The sequence below is a fragment of the Prunus persica genome, chromosome G1, assembly GCF_000346465.2.
Source record: "Prunus persica cultivar Lovell chromosome G1, Prunus_persica_NCBIv2, whole genome shotgun sequence".
Classification (NCBI taxonomy): Eukaryota; Viridiplantae; Streptophyta; class Magnoliopsida; order Rosales; family Rosaceae; genus Prunus; species Prunus persica.
Genome location: NC_034009.1, coordinates 31,795,915 through 31,815,286, shown reverse-complemented (window position 1 = coordinate 31,815,286; position 19,372 = coordinate 31,795,915). Strand labels below are relative to the sequence as shown.

Below are 19,372 nucleotides of genomic sequence, written 5' to 3'. Positions count from 1 at the left end.
TCTACTGATTTTTTGGAGTTCTGTGAAGCTAATGGCATTCAAAGGCAGCTTACAATGGCCTATACTCCTCAGCAGAATGGAGTAGTTGAGAGGAAGAATAGAACTGTCATTGAGATGGCAAAATCAATGTCACATGAGAAGGGAATGCCTTATTTCCTATGGGCAGAAGCTGTGCATACAGCTGTCTATTTGCTGAACAGATGTCCTACCAAAGCTCTCAACAACATTACTCCATTCGAAGCATATAGTGGAAGGAAGCCTGGAATTGCACATCTGAAAGTGTTTGGTTCTCTGTGTTATGTTCATGTGCCAATTGAATTGAGACACAAGCTGGATCCTAAGAGTACAAAAGGGAGTGTTTGTGGGATATGCAACTTGTGAAAAAGGATATAGAGTTTTTGATTCTGTTTCTAACAAGCTTTTACTGTTAAGGGATGTGACATTTGATGAAGAAAATGCTTGGCATTGGACAGACAAAAATGGTTCAGTTATGACAACATACTCAATTGAAAACCAAGTAGACTTGGACTTGAAATCTGATAGTTCTAATGAGAATTCTACTGGTACACCTCAAACTTTGGATATGCAAGAGAGCACTTCATCAACTCCAGGTGATATAAGCAGTGAAGAAAGGAGAACTCAAGCTTATGATCACACCCCTCTAAAATGGAGAAGGCTAGATGATGTTCTAGCTCAGTGTAACTTGTGTATCATGGAACCAGAAAAATATGCTGATGCTGCTCAGGATGAATCTTGGCTTAAGGCTGTGGAAGATGAACTGCGGACGATTGAAAAGAATGAAACATGGGAATTGGTAGATAGACCAACTGAAAAACCAATGATTGGAGTTAAGTGTGTGTACAAGACAAAGCTGAATTTGGATGGCTCTGTACAAAAGAATAAAGCAAGATTAGTGGCTAAGGGGTATGCTCAGAAGCCTGGACTGGATTATAATGAGACTTATGCACCTGTAGCCAGATTGGACACCATTAGAACACTTATTGCTCTAGCTGTTCAAAAGGATTGGAAATTGTTCCAGCTTGATGTGAAGTCTGCTTTCCTTAATGGTGTGCTGCAAGAGGAAGTTTATGTCAATCAGCCTGAAGGTTTTGTAATTAAAGGTAAAGAAGACAAGGTTTATCGTCTGCATAAAGCTCTTTATGGTATGAAGCAAGCCCCAAGGGCTTGGTATGGAGAGATAGACAGCTACTTCACTCAATGTGGTTTTGTGAAAAGCTTAAGTGAAGCAACCTTGTATACCAAAGTAAGGGGAGATAAGGAGATTCTAATTGTGTCTATCTATGTAGATGATATTGTGTACACAGGGAGCAGTCAAGCATTGTTGGCTGAATTCAAATAAGACATGATGGCTAAGTATGAGATGACTGATTTGGGCTTACTTCATCACTTTCTTGGCATGAGAGTTATTCAGACTGAGTCTAGTATATTTCTACATCAAAAGAAATATGCTAGCACCTTGTTGAGCAAGTTTGGTTTGACTGAGTGCAAATCTGTGACAACACCCCTTGTTGCCACTGAGAAACTAGCTAAGGATGATGGGAGTGGAGCTGCAAATGAAGAACAATACAGAAGCATTGTTGGTAGCTTGCTGTACTTAACTGCTACAAGACCAGACATTATGTATGCCTCAAGTTTGCTAGCGAGATTCATGCACTGCCCTACAAATAGACACTATGGAACAGCTAAAAGAGTTTTGAGATACATCAAAGGAAATCTGGACTATGGTCTTGAATATGTGAAAGGCAAAAGATCAATTCTAATTGGCTACTATGATAGTGATTGGGGAGGATCTGTTGGTGATTGCAAGAGCACATCAGGGTATGCTTTTAGTTTTGGAAGTGGAGTATTTTATTGGGCCTCAGTGAAACAGAACTGTGTTGCATTGTCTACTGCTGAAGCTGAGTACATCAGTGCAGCTGAGGCTACTAGTCAAGCTATTTGGCTTCGATTTGTACTAGAGGATTTTGGAAAGCTTCAAACTGAAGCTACTCCATTGCATTGTGATAATATCTCAGCAATTGCAATCACTAAAAACCCTGTATTCCACCAGAAGACAAAGCATATTGACAGGAGGTATCACTTCATCAAGGATGCATTGCAAGAAGGAGTAATCAATCTGGAATATTGTCCTACAAATGAACAATTGGCTGACATTTTTACCGAACCACTAGCCAAAGACAGATTCAATTATCTCAAAGGCATGCTTGGAGTGAAATCACCTCAAGACTTAAAGGGGAGTGTTGAATTATAAGTGCTTGAGTTGATTTCAGGATTAAGAGTTTTTGTTTTCTGCTTATTTGTATTTCTTTATACTTAGTCCAGGTGTCATAGCTTGATTGGTTAGATAGTGAATGGCTGAGATTGCTTTGATGAAATGCATCCAGCTGGTACTGTGCATAACAGTTATTTCTCCTCACACTAAGAGTGAGTTGTAGTACAAAAAAATCTAAGCTAATGAGAATGTTCTCTCTGCTACACGTATAGCAGAGCAATTTTGGATTTCTTCAAGTTTTCTTAAATTCTCTTCTCTCTTCTCACAAAATCTCATACACAGATCCATTTTCTCTAACATAAATGCCATTGCCAGGGCTATACGTATGTAATTAATGGAAACTAGTTTTCTTGTCTTTCTGTCTCCGCTAATTCATTTTATTTGCGGAAAGTCACTCTCTTCTTGTTACAAACTAGAACAACTGAAAAAGCAACGAATTATTTAGCAATTGAAGGCAAAGAGTTTACCATAATTTAATTTTAGTTTATGCTTAACACGGACGGAAAACAGGATGCGGAAGATTTGATGTTTGGTGGTGTCCCCAAGTAATCAATCTTAGGGATTAATTTCATACTTAATTGTTTCTTTCTAAAAAAGTAAGGTGAGTGAGAATGACGTGGAGATAAATTGATAGAGACAAAGGGGCCAGGAAAAAAGGTGTAAGTTTTCTGAATGCCACCATATTTGTTTCTTCCAAAAAGATATTTTATCACCGGCTTTTGAAAGGGAGGAGAAGAAAAAAAGAGAGAGAGGCCAGGTCATCATATGCAATTAATGAGGTTAATATTTCATGCAAATTAAATTCTAGTAGAAATAAAATGAGAGTTTATTTATAAATATTAATGGGGAGCTACTCACTATATCTATATATATAGGCTCACATCACATCACAAGCACAACGCTATCCACCAGAGTCAGTTCTCTCATATTTTCTGCTAAAAACTCAAACATGGCTTCTTTTTCTACTCGTGATTCCAAAACCATATTTTTCTTCTTTGGGTTGAGAGCAGCATGCCTGTCACTTTGTTTGGTTGGTTCTGTAGCTGAGCTTCAACGTTTTGAGCACCCACCAAAAGCAGATGGATCTCTTAGCTTCTTGGTTGTTGGAGATTGGGGAAGACGTGGACTCTACAACCAATCTCAAGTTGCTCTCCAGGTTTCTACATATCATTTTTCTCAGAGTCATGATCTCTGTACTTAATTGACAATTTGTATACGTGTGTATATGTTTGCATGTTTGTGATTATATGAACGATATATATGTTTGCATGTCTAGATTTCTATATTTCATGCTGCCATGGTTACCAAATTTCACCCTTTTTTTTTTTTTTTGGTCTTAATCAATCCGAGTTCAAAATTTCACCCTCTTTTTTCTGGTCGTAATCAATCTGAGTTCAAAATTTCACCATCTGGGACCATATAATTTGATGATGATGAATGTATTATGCATGGTCCCAATTTACATAAAGAGTGTATATTCTTTTATGCTCTCAAGAGCCATTATTAAATATTCGATACATAATCTAAAAGGGTCCTTGTCTCTGTCACTTTGGTCTAGCAATTGTCGTGTACAAATTTAATTAGCAACCATCCCCCATCATCAATAATTCTGGTTCTGGTTCTGGTTCTGGTCCTGGTTGGTTGTTTTGAAATTGACTGGTAGCTAGATATTTTCAGATGGTGATATTTTATTAGCAACTTTAATCCTTAATTTGACTTGCAGATGGGTCTAATTGGAGAGAAAGCAGAGATAGACTTTGTCATCTCTACCGGTGATAATTTCTATGAGGATGGTTTGACAGGCGTGGATGATCCAGCATTCAATGAGTCATTTTCCAACATCTATACTGCCCCTGGCCTAAATAAGCAATGGTACAATGGTAAAATACACGCACCCCACCACCATGTTAAGTTAATTAACGTCGTTAATTGGTAGCATAATTACATGATTAATGCAGTCTTGGGCAACCATGACTATCGGGGTGATGCTGAGGCACAACTGAGTCCCGTCCTCAGAACAATTGATAAGAGATGGCTTTGCTTAAGATCATTCATTGTAAATGCAGGTAAGCCAACCCTACTTACTCGTGTAAAATGCAACAAAATGCTAGCTCAGCATTAATAAAACTAATTAATATATTTTGGTGGCAGAAATCGTTGACTTTTTCTTTGTGGACACAACCCCATTTGTGGATGACTACTTTACAAATCCAAAGAACCATACCTATGATTGGAGGGGCGTCACTCCTCGGGAGGATTATCTTTCCAATCTCTTGAAGGTAACGTTACATATTATTCTTATTCTTATTATCTTTGCCAATTGCCACTCAATTTTATTTATTTATTTATTTCTTCATTTGGGGCATATCTAAATTTATATATAGGATGTGGATTCAGCACTAAAAGATTCGAGTGCAAAATGGAAAATTGTAGTGGGTCACCATACAATTAAAAGTGCAGGACATCATGGTGTCACCCAAGAGCTTGTAACCCAACTTCTCCCAATCCTCAAGGTACGTAAGAATGTTCCTAATAAATAAATAAATTTCAACTATATCATGTGTGTATATATATATATATATATATATATATATATATATAAGAAGAACCAAAACAAAAGATTTCCTTTTGAGCAACTGTAAAATAATATTTTAATTTATTATACGAATTGTTTCCACTTTTCTTCAGGCAAATAATATCGATTTTTATGTGAATGGACATGACCATTGCTTGGAGCACATCTCTGATACTCACAGGTAATTAGCAAGTAAAAACAAACTTGGGTTAATGTATGTAAACACCAATTGATTTGGTTGTGAATGCAGTGAAATTAATTTCTTCACAAGCGGAGGTGGCTCTAAGGCATGGAGAGGTGATATAAAGTGGTGGAGTCCAGAGGAACTCAAGTTGTATTACGACGGCCAAGGTTTCATGTCAATCCAAATGACCAAGGCCTCTGCCGATATAGCGTTCTACGATGTCTTTGGCAATGTTCTGCATAAATGGAGCCTCTCCAAACACCTTCGCTCAGCCACGAACAGAACTTTCACCTATGCTTGAAATACTCATTCATTCTAAATTCTAATTATTTACTGTAAGCTCATTACCATAAATAATAAATAACAAGGCATCGTCAAATTATCTTTTACATTAAAATGTTACGCAAATAGTTGGAACATAAATTCTTCCTAGTCATATTGGGCAAAAAATAAACTACTTTTCATCCAATGATGCATTAAATATAGATTGCTGTGTTCTCCAGTGTGGTAAGCTCATTACCAGTTCTCTATGTAACTTGCGGACATAATCTTCCCACTTTGCGATTGCAATCCTAAAATCAACCCAATTAAAGGAATGTTGTGCACTCCCAACGAATGTCACGTTGCTAAATACAGAGTCTACTAGACAAACATCCTTCGCAAATAAAGATTTGAGGCAAACTAATCTCTCCCTTTGTGATTGTGACAAGACTACCGTGGTAGTTTCTTCTACTTTGGCAGATTTGAAATCAGGAGCTTTCCAACAGTAGAATTGTACAACCTGTGGCATATCATGAGCAAAGCAGGTTTAATAACAGACTTAACCTTAAGGAAATTATAAGTTTAAGAAGTACTACACAGAGAAATCTCAAACTATGCTGGTAAGAAGAACGTCTATATTCTCACATCAAGAGAATTCAACATTCTCTGTTTATTTGAGATTTCACGATTGCTTGAGTTTGAAAATGTATTTACTGAGCATGCATTCATCTTCTCCTTAACATGAACAGCAAATGAGAGTGGGCATTCGGTTGAATACCTGAAGTGCATGCAAGATGTTGATGAACTCATGCTCAAACAACTCATCTCCCCTTGTTAATCGCAGTGGCTCCATAAGTAACTTAGAGATATTCGAACAGTAGCTCTTGTCTTGATGGAAAAGTAGATCGTATCCAAGAACATGCAGTCTTGCCCAGCATATATCAAAACCCAACTGCTGATCAGAAGAAGCTTGGTCTGGTGAAAACCAGTACATATTACTGGATGCTGGAAAAGGCAGGCATAATTCAGGAGCATTATCGTGCAAAAAATTCTTTGACAGAAGGGTTATAAGTTTAGCATCCTCATCATAGGTAGCATCACGACTAAACCATAATGCCAGTGTGAGTCTTTCCCCATCAGTAATCTGTCAAATGATATTTAAGCATCAGAAAATAATGCAATTTAGATACAGTGATATCAGACAGCAACTCTGCATCTAAAGACCCAAAAAGAAGACAAAAGAGAACGATTAACATCCCCAGTTTTCACCAAACAGGATGGAAGACCATGAGATTTAGTTGTACCAGTAGCATATACAAAAAAAGGCACAACCAAAATGAAAACTTAAATCTTTCACTTATTTATAATGGGAGAAATGATCTGTTATGCCACTATAAACAGACACACACACACACACACACAGTTGAATGTACCTCATCAACAGAATGAATGTTGCGGCTGTCAGCTGTGTATATCACAACATCCTGACAAATACAATATTTTGATGAGTAAGGCAATCAATCACACATTGAAATAGACTGGACAATAAGGCAATTAATACACCTCTATCACATTGTTGTTTTCTCATTATGTATATTCCTAATCTTACGACTTTAAGACTCTTGTTGTTTAAGAGACTCACATTTTCAATTCCCATGCATGTACTGTTTAAAGAAACTGGAAAACCCCCTTATATAAGCTTCAGTCACTTACCCCACCTGATGGAACAATAGTTGCTGGATCCCCATCCTGGAAGTGAAAAAGTCCGCCTCTGAAATCATTTCCGTAACTATTCAAATAACAGACTGCCTTTTACAAAAGGAATTAGGAAAACCATCAGCAGAAAGACCATACAAGACATTAAAAATAAATGCGACAGTAACAAAAGCGTTGCATGTGGACAAGGGGAGATTAAACCCATGGTATTTGCAACTGCCAAATTGAAAAAAGATCAAAATAAACCATTCAAAAGATTGCTCGACATCAATAATTAAAAGACGAGAATCACAACCAACTTCCAATTAAATAGGTCAATGAAAGTTATCATCAGAGGGCACTTGACCAAGGAAAGACTATATATCCCTTTAACATTAATATCTTCAGCAGCATACACACCGCAAAGTCACGCTGCTTAAGATAGGGCCTGTTGTCATCACTATGCCACCCAATGCTCGATCCTCTACTCCAGCTGAAGGACGATGAATAGTATTATCAGATAAAGAGAGTTGAAAAGATAAATGAGAAAGCATCCATAGACACTCTAGAGAATCAAGTAGCAAAATACAACGCTGGAAACATAATGGAGTTCCAAAGACGTCTAAATAAAAATTCAGGAAGTATACTCACTCTCTTCCCGATTATAGAGCAATGTTATATTTATATTGCACAGTTATTCTAACAAATTGAGTTAGAAATACATTTATTACCAAAGGGTTACGAGGAAAATAAATCTGTTCCATGCTTCAACAGAAACAGGCTGGGCAGTTTTTCCTCAAAATTAATTTGTTCCATTATTAATATTAACTATCTGAGGACATTCTTATCTTATCTTTGAAAATCTAAGAAGGAAGAATAAGAGTTAAGGGAGGTGCCTACCTGATCAAACCGGTGAATTCAACAAAGAGTTCATACTGGCACCCAAAGAATTCCTCTACCTTCTCCTTCAACCTCTCTGCCAGTTATTCAGTCACATGTGATATAACATACCCAAATTCAAAACTATAATCAAAAGGAAAGAAAGAAAAATGAAAACAAAAAAAAGGGCAGGTAGGTAGTGAACCAGCTAACAGTGGTGAGGGTTTGTTTCAGTTATAAATACCTCTGATGGGGACGAAGGGCATGATGAGGTGGGCGGAATTGGTGGCTATGAGATGCGAAAGAGTGGTTGAGAACACATGGGGTCTGTACCCAACCGTACAATTGCTCTTGTGGATAAACTCCAGTTCCTTGCATTCTTGGAAGGAAAGGAAGTTGTGGAGGATGAGGCGACGACCATGTTCTGCTGCTTCTTCTGGGTCTCCCATTTTCATCTTCTGTATTGCACTGACCCGACCCGTGAGTTGGGACTTGTATTAGACAGAAATTAATCAAAAGGAAAGGGGTAAATATAAACCCACAGTTTTATGCTGTGCTGAGTTCATCAGTGCTATGAGACTCGTGATTTGTTATTTTCACTAACTTTATTTTATGGGTTGCAATTTGCAAACTGTTCTTTTGGTCCAAAGATGAAGTTCATGATTAACATTTGCAATTTGCAAACTTTGAAAGGAGCGGTATTGGCATTAGTTAATTTTAACTCAAATTGGATTAAAGTTTTCTACTCCCAAAACCTTTGTACTTCATCTTCCATGACATTTTTTTTGCTAATCCATAATCGGAGGAAACAAATTTGTTGCACTGCATGGCGTTATATATCTCAAGCAATCAAATTAGATCCACACACACATCAAAATTTCCGAACTAGATAGGAAAAGGAGCCAAATATAGATTAAGAGTGCTTTTCACCTACTTTAAGAGTTCATATAATAAGGGGGAAAAAAGAAGAGGACAAGGGATCTCAATTCTCAGAGAGAACTGAAAAAGTTCTTCCGCCTGTTCCTCTTGCTAGTATGATTTTTGGTTTCACTCTTGCCGCTCTTTACATTTGTTTCCAACTCATTGCAGTTTGCAGCCTACCCTGTTTCTTCTTAAGAACCTCTCTCTTTCACTCTCCTAAACTGCTCCAGCCTGATTGCTTGCTGCCGTCTTGTCATATGTCTGCTGTTCTTCTTCCTTAACGGCTGTTCTTCCGCTGCCAGTCCCCTCTGCACTTCCATTGCAGTCTTGTCTTTGAGCTTTCCCATCCGATTTTCCTTTCGGAGAAGCACTTGTACTGTGATTGGATTTTCCAGACCCATTGTCTTTATCTCTCGGGGAAGGAGTCTCAACAGTAGGGCTCATTTCAGTTGCAGTACCAGGCAACTGTTGAGGAGCTGATGAGTTACCCGAACCTGGGGGAGGAAGGAAAACTCCGGTGCCAGGTAGAGGGATGCGAGGCGGAGGATGCCTGGGAGCTGCTGGCCATCCAGCCGAACCAGGTGGGATGGGAACTGCTGCAGCAAACGGTATGGCTGGTCCTACCGGGGCAGGCACAAACAATGGCTGGATGCCATTTTGAGGTGGAAGTTGAGAACGTATTGGTGGGGCTGGCAATACACCAGTAGTTGGAACTGCTGCATAGTGCTTGGGACCAGTAGGATGGCGAATGTGATTCGGAGATCTACTGGGTGGTGGACCCCAATAAGATGACTGGGCTGGAGCAGGTGCAGGAAAACGTTGACCATCGCTCGTTGTGGATTTTTTTGGTTGTGACTTTGTAAGAGTAACAAGTATCCGTTGCTTGCGAATGGAAGGTATTGCATGTTTTGCAAAGTCTGCGGATTTCCCTTGCATCAAGAGGATGGATCTGCAGGGTCATGGTGAAACACCTTATGTCAGGAATATGGCACAAATAAATTACAGTTGAATCTCAAATGAAACTAAGCAGCCTGGAAGAGTAGAAAATGTCATTTGTCTTCAAGAAACCTGCAAGCACCAATAAAGTCAGCTGTTGTAGCTTCCTACTTAAGAAGCACAGCAATGACCATGGTTTCTTCCTGAACTAGTGGACGCACCAATTAGAGCCCACCAGACATCATAAGATAAGAGAGATGATGAAATAACGATGTTTTGACCTGAATTATGCAACTCATATTCTTGCAGCATCCAAAAGCAAGGAAAAATGTGTTATAGTTAGTATGACTAATGTAATGATTTCTAGTGGATGTCTTCTGAAATACAAGGGTTACAAGGTCACCTTAGTGCAACATTTTCTCTAGTAAGTAACCCTAACTTGATTCCAATCTTTTTAAAACAATAGTATTCAGGCTTACTTTATTCTGGAAAGATGACAATAGTTATATATCAGAACTCAAAAGTAGCAACCAACAAAAAGAAAACTTCTAAAAAATGGTATCAATTGAGAGTAGTCAGAAAGGGTACCCAGGTGTAAGAGAGAGCCTGAGGGAGCCTCTATAATCCCCAGGATGGTCCATTAATAATAATCTCCCAAAAGTCATGTCACATTCTGTCAGGTAGAGCGCGCAAACAGGCCTTCCAAACCAAGACGGCCATGTGTGAGGTTGTGAATGATCACCCTACAAATAATAATCACAAAAATTACAATATCTTAGAGCACTGTGCATTTATTCAATCCTACAAAGAAATTGTGAACCGTTAGCAACCTCATTATAGACATCAATGATACAAGAGTCTGGCTTCACAGTCATAACATGCATCCCAACTAAGCGATCGATAACATCCTGCAGCAAGGAAGGGATGGGTTCTATCTTCCGATCTACATATTTCATTAAAAAGAAAATTCAACAGATGGAGTTTAAGTAAAATGTGAGTAGCCATTCCCTACATTGACAAAAGATAAAACAAAATTCCAAATCTTTTATCAAAAGATCATAGTAAATTGCAACATGCCTTTGGAGGTCCCTGCAGAAATTTCATCTTCAGGTGGAGCATCTGCAATAGGGATGCCCAACTGAATCATTTCTCTTCCATGTCCCTTCATGGGCCTCTTTGAGACCACATATGTCTGACCTGTTTCTCATCACAAAGAGATAAAGATATTATGGACAACTATTAATTTTAAGAGGAAAAACCCTTTCTCGGATCACAAGTATTGACAACTTGAAGGCTTCCAAAGAAGTAAAAATAATACTCTTCTATGAAATATGCCATCATGGATTTGTAAGAATGAAATTGACACAATTGTATCTTTTGTTTGTTTCAAAACCATGCCATCATGGATTTGTAGACTTGCCTTGCAATTGTCTTCTTTTTCCGGCAGCCCTCAAATCATTTACCAAAGAAACAAGTTTCGAGACTTCTGTGTCACCAAGAAAATCTTCATACAATTTCAGTCCATCGACCACATTAACCTAAAAAAAAAAAAGTTAAAATTTTCCAAATCAAAATCTACTGATTCTGAACGAACTAGAAGTAAAAAAGATAGCATCAAATGGAGTAACTACCGTCTTTCCATCAGATATCTCATTGCCAATAAAAGTCTTTGGGACAATGGAAAGGTTCTGTTTCTGATTCTGAATTTGGATGGAATGTGATTCATTCACTGGAAAAAGATCACAGAATCCCAAGTTTAAATACAATAGTTACAGGAATAGAACAAAACAAAACTGTCATGTCATGATAGGTGGTGTATAGTAGCCAGCAAGATAGAGAGGGGGAGAGAGATATTATGGCAACCCATGAATTGGAACGGTCAAGTCCCCTACTAGAAACAATGCACCCCATATTATGGCAACCCATGAATTGGAATTGGAATGGACAAAGTGTATAACCTTTAGAGCTTGGGGTGCAACCATCTACTTCTACAACTTCCGGTTCTGAATTTTCAGATATGGTACCCTGGGAATTCCCGAAACTCCTCAAGTTGCTATCTTCTTGAGGTTTCGTAAGAGCATCTGTCACAGCAATCATAAATAAGTAACAACAAGGCATTACTTCAAAGTATCCTTCTTCATTTCTACAATTGTCAAATTTATACAATGCAGAAGATAATACAAGTTTGCATGTGTATGCATATATGAGCTTAACAGGGGAGTAAGAAGTACTGATGTTAATTGGAGGTCATTATACTCAGTTTTGGAGTTTATATCAGAGAATGGAAAAGGAGCCTTACTACGTTATCATTGTGTACGAAAGGAGAAATAAATTCATATGCAATTTGAACAATACACTTCACTTTTGAATAATGGAATATGTAACAAGCATAATCTCACTTCCCGGTAAAGAAAGCTAACTCCAGGGTGAAATCACAACTGGTGGAGTGTAGGTCAGCTAATGAAGCAGAAAACTACATGACTACGAGACAGACTACTACTATCTACAACTTTTAGGACGGCACAATTGCCCTGGGTGAAGGCGGACTTCATGAGATGGTTTATGGCTTATTTAGTCTTTACAGAACATTTTCACCACACTTTCCTTATCAGGTCACAAGTTATGAATTTATAAACTACTAAAATATAGATTCTTAACCTTTTGCCAATAACACCTCAAGAAAATTCCTAGCATGACTTATGCTTCTTTAAAAGATTAGGTTTTTTGGTTCAGCTCTAAGGTTTTCTGATTTCATTACCATAAAACCAGCATTTACTAGGCAATTATATGGGCACCAAATTATCAATCCTAAACCCAAAAGTTACCTTTTTTCTCTCCAGCGGGCGCTAAACCCTTATCATTTAACTTCCCAACCTCCCCACCAGGCTCAACTTCCTCACCTACTTCGCTCCCCCGCTCAAATTTTTCTGGAGCCACAACCCCTGAAGAATTCCCATCATTACTATGAGACTCTAGGGTAGAATTATGTCCCTCCTTGAAAGCCTCAGCCCTCTGTTGGCCCTTGTTAAACCCCACACCAGATCTCTTGAACTCCTTGGCCCCCGCTTTTACAGGATCATAGTACCTCTGCTGCCTCCTCCAGGCAACGTGTTGCAGTGCATAAATCACCTCGGCAACCGAAAAGTACTGCTGCATATGAAGCACGGGGTTCCAATTGCACCTCCTCTGTTGGATACATCCGATAACCACGTCGTACTCGCCTGGCTCCCCAACTGCACGCAAATGGTGGCAAAGGGAGTCTATAATGGCATTTGCAGCTGCGAATTCTCCGCGCAGCCACGAGATGAATCCATCACGCTCGTCCGGGAACCACTGGCGGTGGTGCTGGGCGATCTCGCCGCCTCCAACGGCCCCACCGCCACCACCACTAGGGAACTGCATTTTGTCCGATAAAACCACATTTCCCGATGGCATTGTCATGAGAACCCACTATACCAAATTCACTACTACCACATATAAAGCATGCCTCAGTACTCCCAGATCCAATAAATCAAGGAACGTCTATATTCTAAATTCCGCACAATTCAAGCAGATCCCACGAAATCAATGCCCTAATCTAGCAGGAATCAGTTTAAATACCACAAATTTCTTCAATTTTTCCACATTTACGATAATAAAGTTAGCAAATTTCTGAAGAACAATGCAAAACCTGAAATGGGTTTCCCTTATTTTGTTCAAACTTCGCACCGATCCCACAAAATTACTGAATTTAGGCGAATTGTGTTAGCTGAGAGGTGAAAAACCGAGCTGGGTCAGTAGGAATTGCGGGGATGAATTAGTCAGATCTAGAAATGGGGTTTGTGGAAACAGAAAGTAAGATCAAAAGGGTGTATCAGCGTGTGTATTCATTCGTGTAAGAGAGTTGGGGGGGGCTGAGTGAGTCTCAGTCAGTGGCGTAGAGATTGGGGTGGGGTTTCAAAGAGTAAGATCTAGGGTTTGGGAAAATGTAGATTGTGCGCGTGTGAATTGAGAGCTAAGATGAAGAATGGCTTATTGAGCACGCATTTGGTCTTAAATGGTGGCTGTGAAACCCTCTCTCTCTGTCTCTTTCTCTCTCTCTAAACTTGAGGGAAGGAAGCTGAGTGTGGAAGGGACCAAGAGAGCATATTCTTGAATGTAGGGGTATTTGAGTCATTGTGTTAGGGTTTTTCGAAACTAGTTTTAATTTAATTTTTCGGGAGTCTTCTCCCTCTGGGATTGAGATTGAGTTTATAATTAGCCGTTTTTTCCTGCTTCGTATAAGCTACCTAAACCACAATCCACAATCCGCAATCCACAATCCACAATCCGCAATCCGCAATCCACAATCCACAATCCACAATCCACAATCCACTTGGTCTATTTTCTGTTTCGTCACTTTTGTAACAAGTTAACAACTATTTCTTCCTAAACTAATTTTAGCATTTCCTATTTTAGGTACCTTAACTGAACATTCTAGTCTAGTAAGTATACACCATATGTTGTTATTCTCAACTCTATTTTTGCACTCTGCTTACTACAAATCTAACAATCTCAAATTTTGAATCATCATCACCAAATCATTTCTTATGTTTTTTACAAACCTAAATTTACTTATGAAATGTAAGTATCAAAAATTAAATTAAAGCCTTCTTAGCAAAAAAATTAACAAAAATAAAAAACGACCGTGGTAAGTTAATTGGACTTCAAGATATACCACAAATTAAAGCTTTCTTTGCTTGATTGGCGTACCAAAATGATCAAGAATTCTATAGTAAGGGCTTTATATATGGCCTTTAAATGAAATCTTATCTCTTAACCGTTAGATCAAACTTAATCAAATTAACAAAATAACACTAAAGAGATTTGTTCGAATCTTCACCAAATTTACCCGATTCGCTTGGGCGGCTGGCTAAATTGGCCTAGTAAAAGCAGCCCTACTCTTTCTTTTGACCCAGCCCAACTGTGTTTTTTTTCATACAAAACATTATTACTTTTTATTTACTTTTGTTGCTTTTAGAATGCTTATTTCAAAGTAGCAGTAAAATGCTTTACCAAAGAAAAAAAACCAGTAAAATGTCAACATAGAAGAAAATACATGACATTAATGGTTGTCAATTTGTCATCATCTTCTAACAATAATAGTTTGGCTCGATTCAAATAGTAATATGTAATGCTTGACTGAAAGCGTCTTTGCACTTGCAACATCAGCAATGTCATTTTCATTTGGGTGTCTACATGTATTTATGATGTATGCAGCAACACACATGGCATCCAGATGGACATTGGACACGTGAAAAAGATCTATATTATGCAAATCGTGCTCTAAAAAATGAAAAATATAGTTATGGTCATTGCTAACATTTTCTGAAAATATTTTCAAAGAATGAAAACGGTAAGATAAATTTATATTTTCAGGATTCAAGAATGCATCTAGTAGATTAATTGGAAAACAAAAAACTATGAAAACATGTCTCGTAGTAAAAAAATAGAATAATATTTTAATCTATTAAAAAAAAACCTAAAATTATCTTTAAACAAAAAACCCATTCGACCAAGCCCAACCCCCCCACATCCCCATTCTCTCTCTCTCTCTCTCTCTCTCTCTCTCTCTCTCTCTCTCTCTCTCTCTCTCTCGGCACGTCCTTTTCGATTTTGGCAAGCTAGCGATTTGGGTTTGTTTGGTTGCAGATTGAAATTTTAATCAGCATCCTTGTAACCGATTGAAAACAAGAATTCAACAACCCATATGGTGATTTCGAATATGGGCACGTCCTTTTCGATTTTGGCAAGCTAGCGATTTGGGTTTGTTTGGTTGCAGATTGAAATTTTAATCAGCATCCTTGTAACCGATTGAAAACAAGAATTCAACAACCCATATGGTGATTTCGAATAGTGGGTCTCATACTAGGGTTGAGAGGGAAACCGTGTGGAGATATTAAGGGTTTTGAGGGGGGGTGAAAGGATGAGACAAAGAGAGAAATGAAGAGACAGTGAGGTGTTCAATTTTTGGGTCTGGGTTGAGAGAGAGAGAGAGAGAGAGAGAGAGAGAGAGAGAGAGAGAGAGAGAGATGCTAAAATATGAAAACTATGGGAGAATATTTGTTTGTGGGAATTTTCTGTGTATTCTTCTCCTTGTAGGATGTCATATTTATAATACAACGAAACCTGAATGGGCAAGTAAATAATAAATTTCTAAATCTATGTACAGTAGGAAATCAGGAATTAAAGCAAATCAATTACAATTATAATAGGAATTCTTGGTGTGTAAGGAAAGTAAGTCAATATCCACAAGTCACGCCAACACTCTCCCTCATGTTGATGCATAGATGTCGCCAATGCCCAACCGATCCAGTGAATTGTGGAATGCTTTACTGAAAATCGCCTTTGTCAAAATATCCGCCAATTGATCCTCAGATTTCACAAAAGAAAACTGAAACACTTTAGCCTCAAGCTTCTGTTTGATGAAGTGTCGATCCATCTCAACATGTTTAGTACGATCATGTTGAACCGGATTCTGTACAATGGCTATAGCAGCCTTGTTGTCACAAAAGAGATTCATTGTGGATGTAGATTTATACCCAAGTTCAATAAGCAACTTTCTTAACCAAAGAAGTTCACAAATCCCTTTAGTCATGCCTCTGAACTCGGCTTCTGCACTGGATAAAGCTACTACATTCTGTTTCTTGCTCCTCCATGTCACCAAATTACTTCCCACGAATGTGAAGTAACCCGATGTGGATTTTCTATCTGTTACATTACCTGCCCAATCTACATCTGAATAACCATCAATATTTAGATGACCATGCTTTGAGAACATAAGTCCTTTTCCAGGTGCAGACTTCAAATATCTAAGTATCCGAAGAACTGCATTCACGTGGTCTTCACTTGGAAAGTGCATAAATTGACTGACAACGCTCACCGCATAAGCAATGTCTGGTCGAGTATGTGACAAATAGATCAATCTTCCCACTAACCTTTGGTATCTTTCTTTGTTAGTTGGAACTTGATCCGGATATTCTCCAAGATGATGATTCTGAATAATAGGAGTGTCTGCAGGTTTACAATCTAGCATTCCTGTGTCTGTCAACAAGTCCAAGACATATTTCCTTTGAGAGAGAAATATGTCTTGCTGCGATCGAGCCACCTCAATTCCCAAGAAATACTTGAGTCCACCTAGATCCTTCATCTTAAACTCCGTAGCCAGATAGTCTTGTAGCTGTGATATTTCCTGTTTATCATTCCCAGTAATAATCATATCATCAACATAGATTATTAATGTTGTTACCTTCCCTTTTCGATGTTTCAAGAACAGAGTATGATCTGAGTTGCACTGTTTGAAACCATTGTTCTTCATTGCCATGGTGAACCGTCCAAACCATGCACGTGGTGACTGTTTCAATCCATACAATACTTTTTGTAACCTGCAAACTGTTCCAGTCTGAGTAGTATTATATCCAGGAGGAATGTCCATGTACACCTCCTCCATGAGTTCGCCATGTAGAAAAGCATTTTTTACATCAAACTGGTGTAGTGGCCAATCCAAATTAGCTGCAAGGGACAATAAGACTCTGACGGTGTTTAACTCTGCAACTAGTGCAAAAGTTTCTTCATAGTCTATACCATAGGTCTGTGTGTACCCTTTTGCCACAAGTCTTGCCTTGTATCTCTCGATAGATCCATCTGCATTATGTTTTATAGTAAACACCCATCTACATCCGATAGTCTTTTTTTCCTCGTGGTATAGTCTCTAATGTCCAAGTCTGATTTTTCTCAAGAGCTTTCATCTCCTCTTTTATAGCTTGGACCCACTTAGGATCTTTCAATGCTTCAGAGACCTTGGTTGGAATATGGATAGCAGACAACTGATGCACAAAAGCCTTGAGTGGTTCAGACAGCTTCTCAATGGATACATGATTTGCAATTGGATACTTGGATGTCTTGCCAATATCAGGTGAATAACGGTTTGGTAGCTTCACACGATTTTGCCTGAAAGGTAATTGATATCCAATAGTTTTATCATCTAAATGCACAAGTCTAGTAGGAGTAGTTACCTCAAGGATATTCTCAGGAGATTGGTCTGTTGGTACTGTTGAGTTAGAAGGGGGTCTTCATCTTGTTATTATGTATTGTCTGTAGGTGTGAGACTCGGATCAGAAATATCTTCGCATGGATCAGGTAGGTCAGGCAATTGATCGCTATGAATGGGCGATTGGTCGCTTTTCAACAGAGAGTAATCTCGTGCTCCAGACTCGGGATGATCAATCATTTCTGTACAGAGGAGAATTTTTTTGTTTTCCAAGTTGCTCCAATTCTGCTCTTCACTTCATATCTCCTCCTGAAGCGCATAATTGGATGATGGGTCATGGAAGAATAGCTCAGATTCCAGAAAGGTCACATCTAAAGTGACATAGGTTCATTGGGTATGAGGGTGATAACAGCGGTAACCTTTCTGATGAGTGGCATAACTCACAAAAACACAACGAAGCGCACATGGATCAAGTTTGCTACGTTGATTTTTATGGAGATGAACGAAAGCCACACATCCAAATATTCGGGTGTGAGTACCAAAACAGAGGGCAAAGGTCTGTGTTGCGCAAGCACCTGTAAGGGAGTTTTAAAGGTCAATACACCAGAAGGCATGCGGTTGATCAGGTGAACTGTAGTGACAATAGCATCATCCCAGTGATGGCGATGAACATGAGAGCCAATCAGAAGTGCTCAGGCGGTTTCAAGAAGATGTCGATTCTTTCGTTCAGCAACACCATTTTGTTGCTGTGTCTGAGGACAAGTCGTCTCATGGATAATTCCATGTTGTTGGAAGTAAGTCTGAAAGTCATGATTGACAAATTCTCCACCATTGTCTGAGCGAAGAATCTGGATTTGAGCATTAAACTGAGTTTTTATCTGTTTGTGGAAGAACTGAAAACAGGAAAACACTTCGTTTTTATTCTTCAGCAAATGAAGTCATGTCATCCGTATACAATCATCGATGAATGTGACAAACCATCGAACACTAGAAGGAGCAGTGATAGGCGAAGATCCCCAGACATCAGAGTGAATTAACGTAAATGGAGTAGTATACTTGTTCGTACTCAACGGGTAGGGCACACGGTGACTCTTGGCCAAAATACAAGTATCACATGTGAAGTCGGAGTCTTTGAAACTTGAGAATAAATCTGGTATAAGATGCTTCATATAACTAAAAGACGGATGTCCCAATCGACGATGCCACAACCAGATTTGCTTTTGTTTGCTATCAAAGGGATGTGTCACACTGTTAGCCACGCCGGGATTGAAGTCATCGACATATTATAGCCCCCCTCTCTTAGTACCATGACCAAGAATCTCCTTAGTGTGAATATCCTGAAGCAAACAAAAACTCGGGTAAATGAGTACACAACAATTTAATTGTTCAGTAAGCTGACTAACTGACAACAATTTAGTGGATAAAGATGGAACAAGTAAAGTATTAGACAGTGTGAGAGAGGATGAGAGTGCAACAGTGCCAACCCCTGTCACAGGATAAGTAACACCATTGGCATTTGCAATACAAGTTCGTCGAGGTTGTGTAGTATTCAGAAAATCATCAGGTTCAGACGTCATATGATCAGTTGCACCAGAATCAATTATCCAGCTCCTGGAATCA

At 38.7% G+C, this 19,372-nt stretch overlaps 3 protein-coding genes across 3 annotated transcripts; 1 reads left to right on the top strand and 2 right to left on the bottom strand.

Moving 5' to 3' along the window:
* LOC18793974 (purple acid phosphatase 8) lies at positions 3,108 to 5,441 on the top strand. The gene is made up of 7 exons (XM_007222345.2): positions 3,108 to 3,449; positions 4,017 to 4,173; positions 4,252 to 4,359; positions 4,445 to 4,572; positions 4,678 to 4,806; positions 4,982 to 5,049; positions 5,119 to 5,441. The coding sequence occupies exons 1-7, from the start codon at positions 3,243 to 3,245 to the stop codon at positions 5,351 to 5,353; spliced, it is 1,032 nt and encodes a 343-aa protein (XP_007222407.1). The 5' UTR covers positions 3,108 to 3,242; the 3' UTR covers positions 5,354 to 5,441.
* Positions 5,424 to 8,561, bottom strand: LOC18791527. The gene is made up of 7 exons (XM_007227582.2): positions 8,132 to 8,561; positions 7,909 to 7,984; positions 7,429 to 7,501; positions 7,027 to 7,122; positions 6,747 to 6,797; positions 6,092 to 6,457; positions 5,424 to 5,833 (listed from the first exon to the last, which is right to left on the bottom strand). Exons 1-7 carry the CDS (start codon positions 8,340 to 8,342, stop codon positions 5,507 to 5,509), a joined length of 1,200 nt encoding a protein of 399 aa, XP_007227644.2. The 5' UTR covers positions 8,343 to 8,561; the 3' UTR covers positions 5,424 to 5,506.
* On the bottom strand, positions 8,745 to 13,846 carry LOC18788999. The gene is made up of 8 exons (XM_020554839.1): positions 12,570 to 13,846; positions 11,703 to 11,825; positions 11,376 to 11,473; positions 11,165 to 11,282; positions 10,822 to 10,941; positions 10,575 to 10,687; positions 10,333 to 10,487; positions 8,745 to 9,757 (listed from the first exon to the last, which is right to left on the bottom strand). Exons 1-8 carry the CDS (start codon positions 13,183 to 13,185, stop codon positions 9,025 to 9,027), a joined length of 2,076 nt encoding a protein of 691 aa, XP_020410428.1. The 5' UTR covers positions 13,186 to 13,846; the 3' UTR covers positions 8,745 to 9,024.

What these genes read in the sequence shown, in the direction of transcription:
- LOC18793974 (XM_007222345.2), top strand. Translation starts at nt 3,243, where the DNA reads ATGGCTTCTTTTTCTACTCGTGATTCCAAAACCATATTTTTCTTCTTT. An exon ending in AAATAAGCAATGGTACAATG is followed by an intron (nt 4,174 to 4,251) that starts GTAAAATACACG and finishes TGATTAATGCAG; the next exon opens with TCTTGGGCAACCATGACTAT. An exon ending in CACATCTCTGATACTCACAG is followed by an intron (nt 5,050 to 5,118) that starts GTAATTAGCAAG and finishes TTGTGAATGCAG; the next exon opens with TGAAATTAATTTCTTCACAA.
- LOC18791527 (XM_007227582.2), bottom strand. Translation starts at nt 8,342, where the DNA reads ATGAAAATGGGAGACCCAGAAGAAGCAGCAGAACATGGTCGTCGCCTC. An exon ending in GCCCTTCGTCCCCATCAGAG is followed by an intron (nt 7,985 to 8,131) that starts GTATTTATAACT and finishes AATAACTGGCAG; the next exon opens with AGAGGTTGAAGGAGAAGGTA. An exon ending in ACATCTTGCATGCACTTCAG is followed by an intron (nt 5,834 to 6,091) that starts GTATTCAACCGA and finishes GATATGCCACAG; the next exon opens with GTTGTACAATTCTACTGTTG.
- LOC18788999 (XM_020554839.1), bottom strand. Translation starts at nt 13,185, where the DNA reads ATGACAATGCCATCGGGAAATGTGGTTTTATCGGACAAAATGCAGTTC. An exon ending in GCCCGCTGGAGAGAAAAAAG is followed by an intron (nt 11,826 to 12,569) that starts GTAACTTTTGGG and finishes TTGCTGTGACAG; the next exon opens with ATGCTCTTACGAAACCTCAA. An exon ending in AAAAAGAAGACAATTGCAAG is followed by an intron (nt 10,942 to 11,164) that starts GCAAGTCTACAA and finishes GATGAGAAACAG; the next exon opens with GTCAGACATATGTGGTCTCA.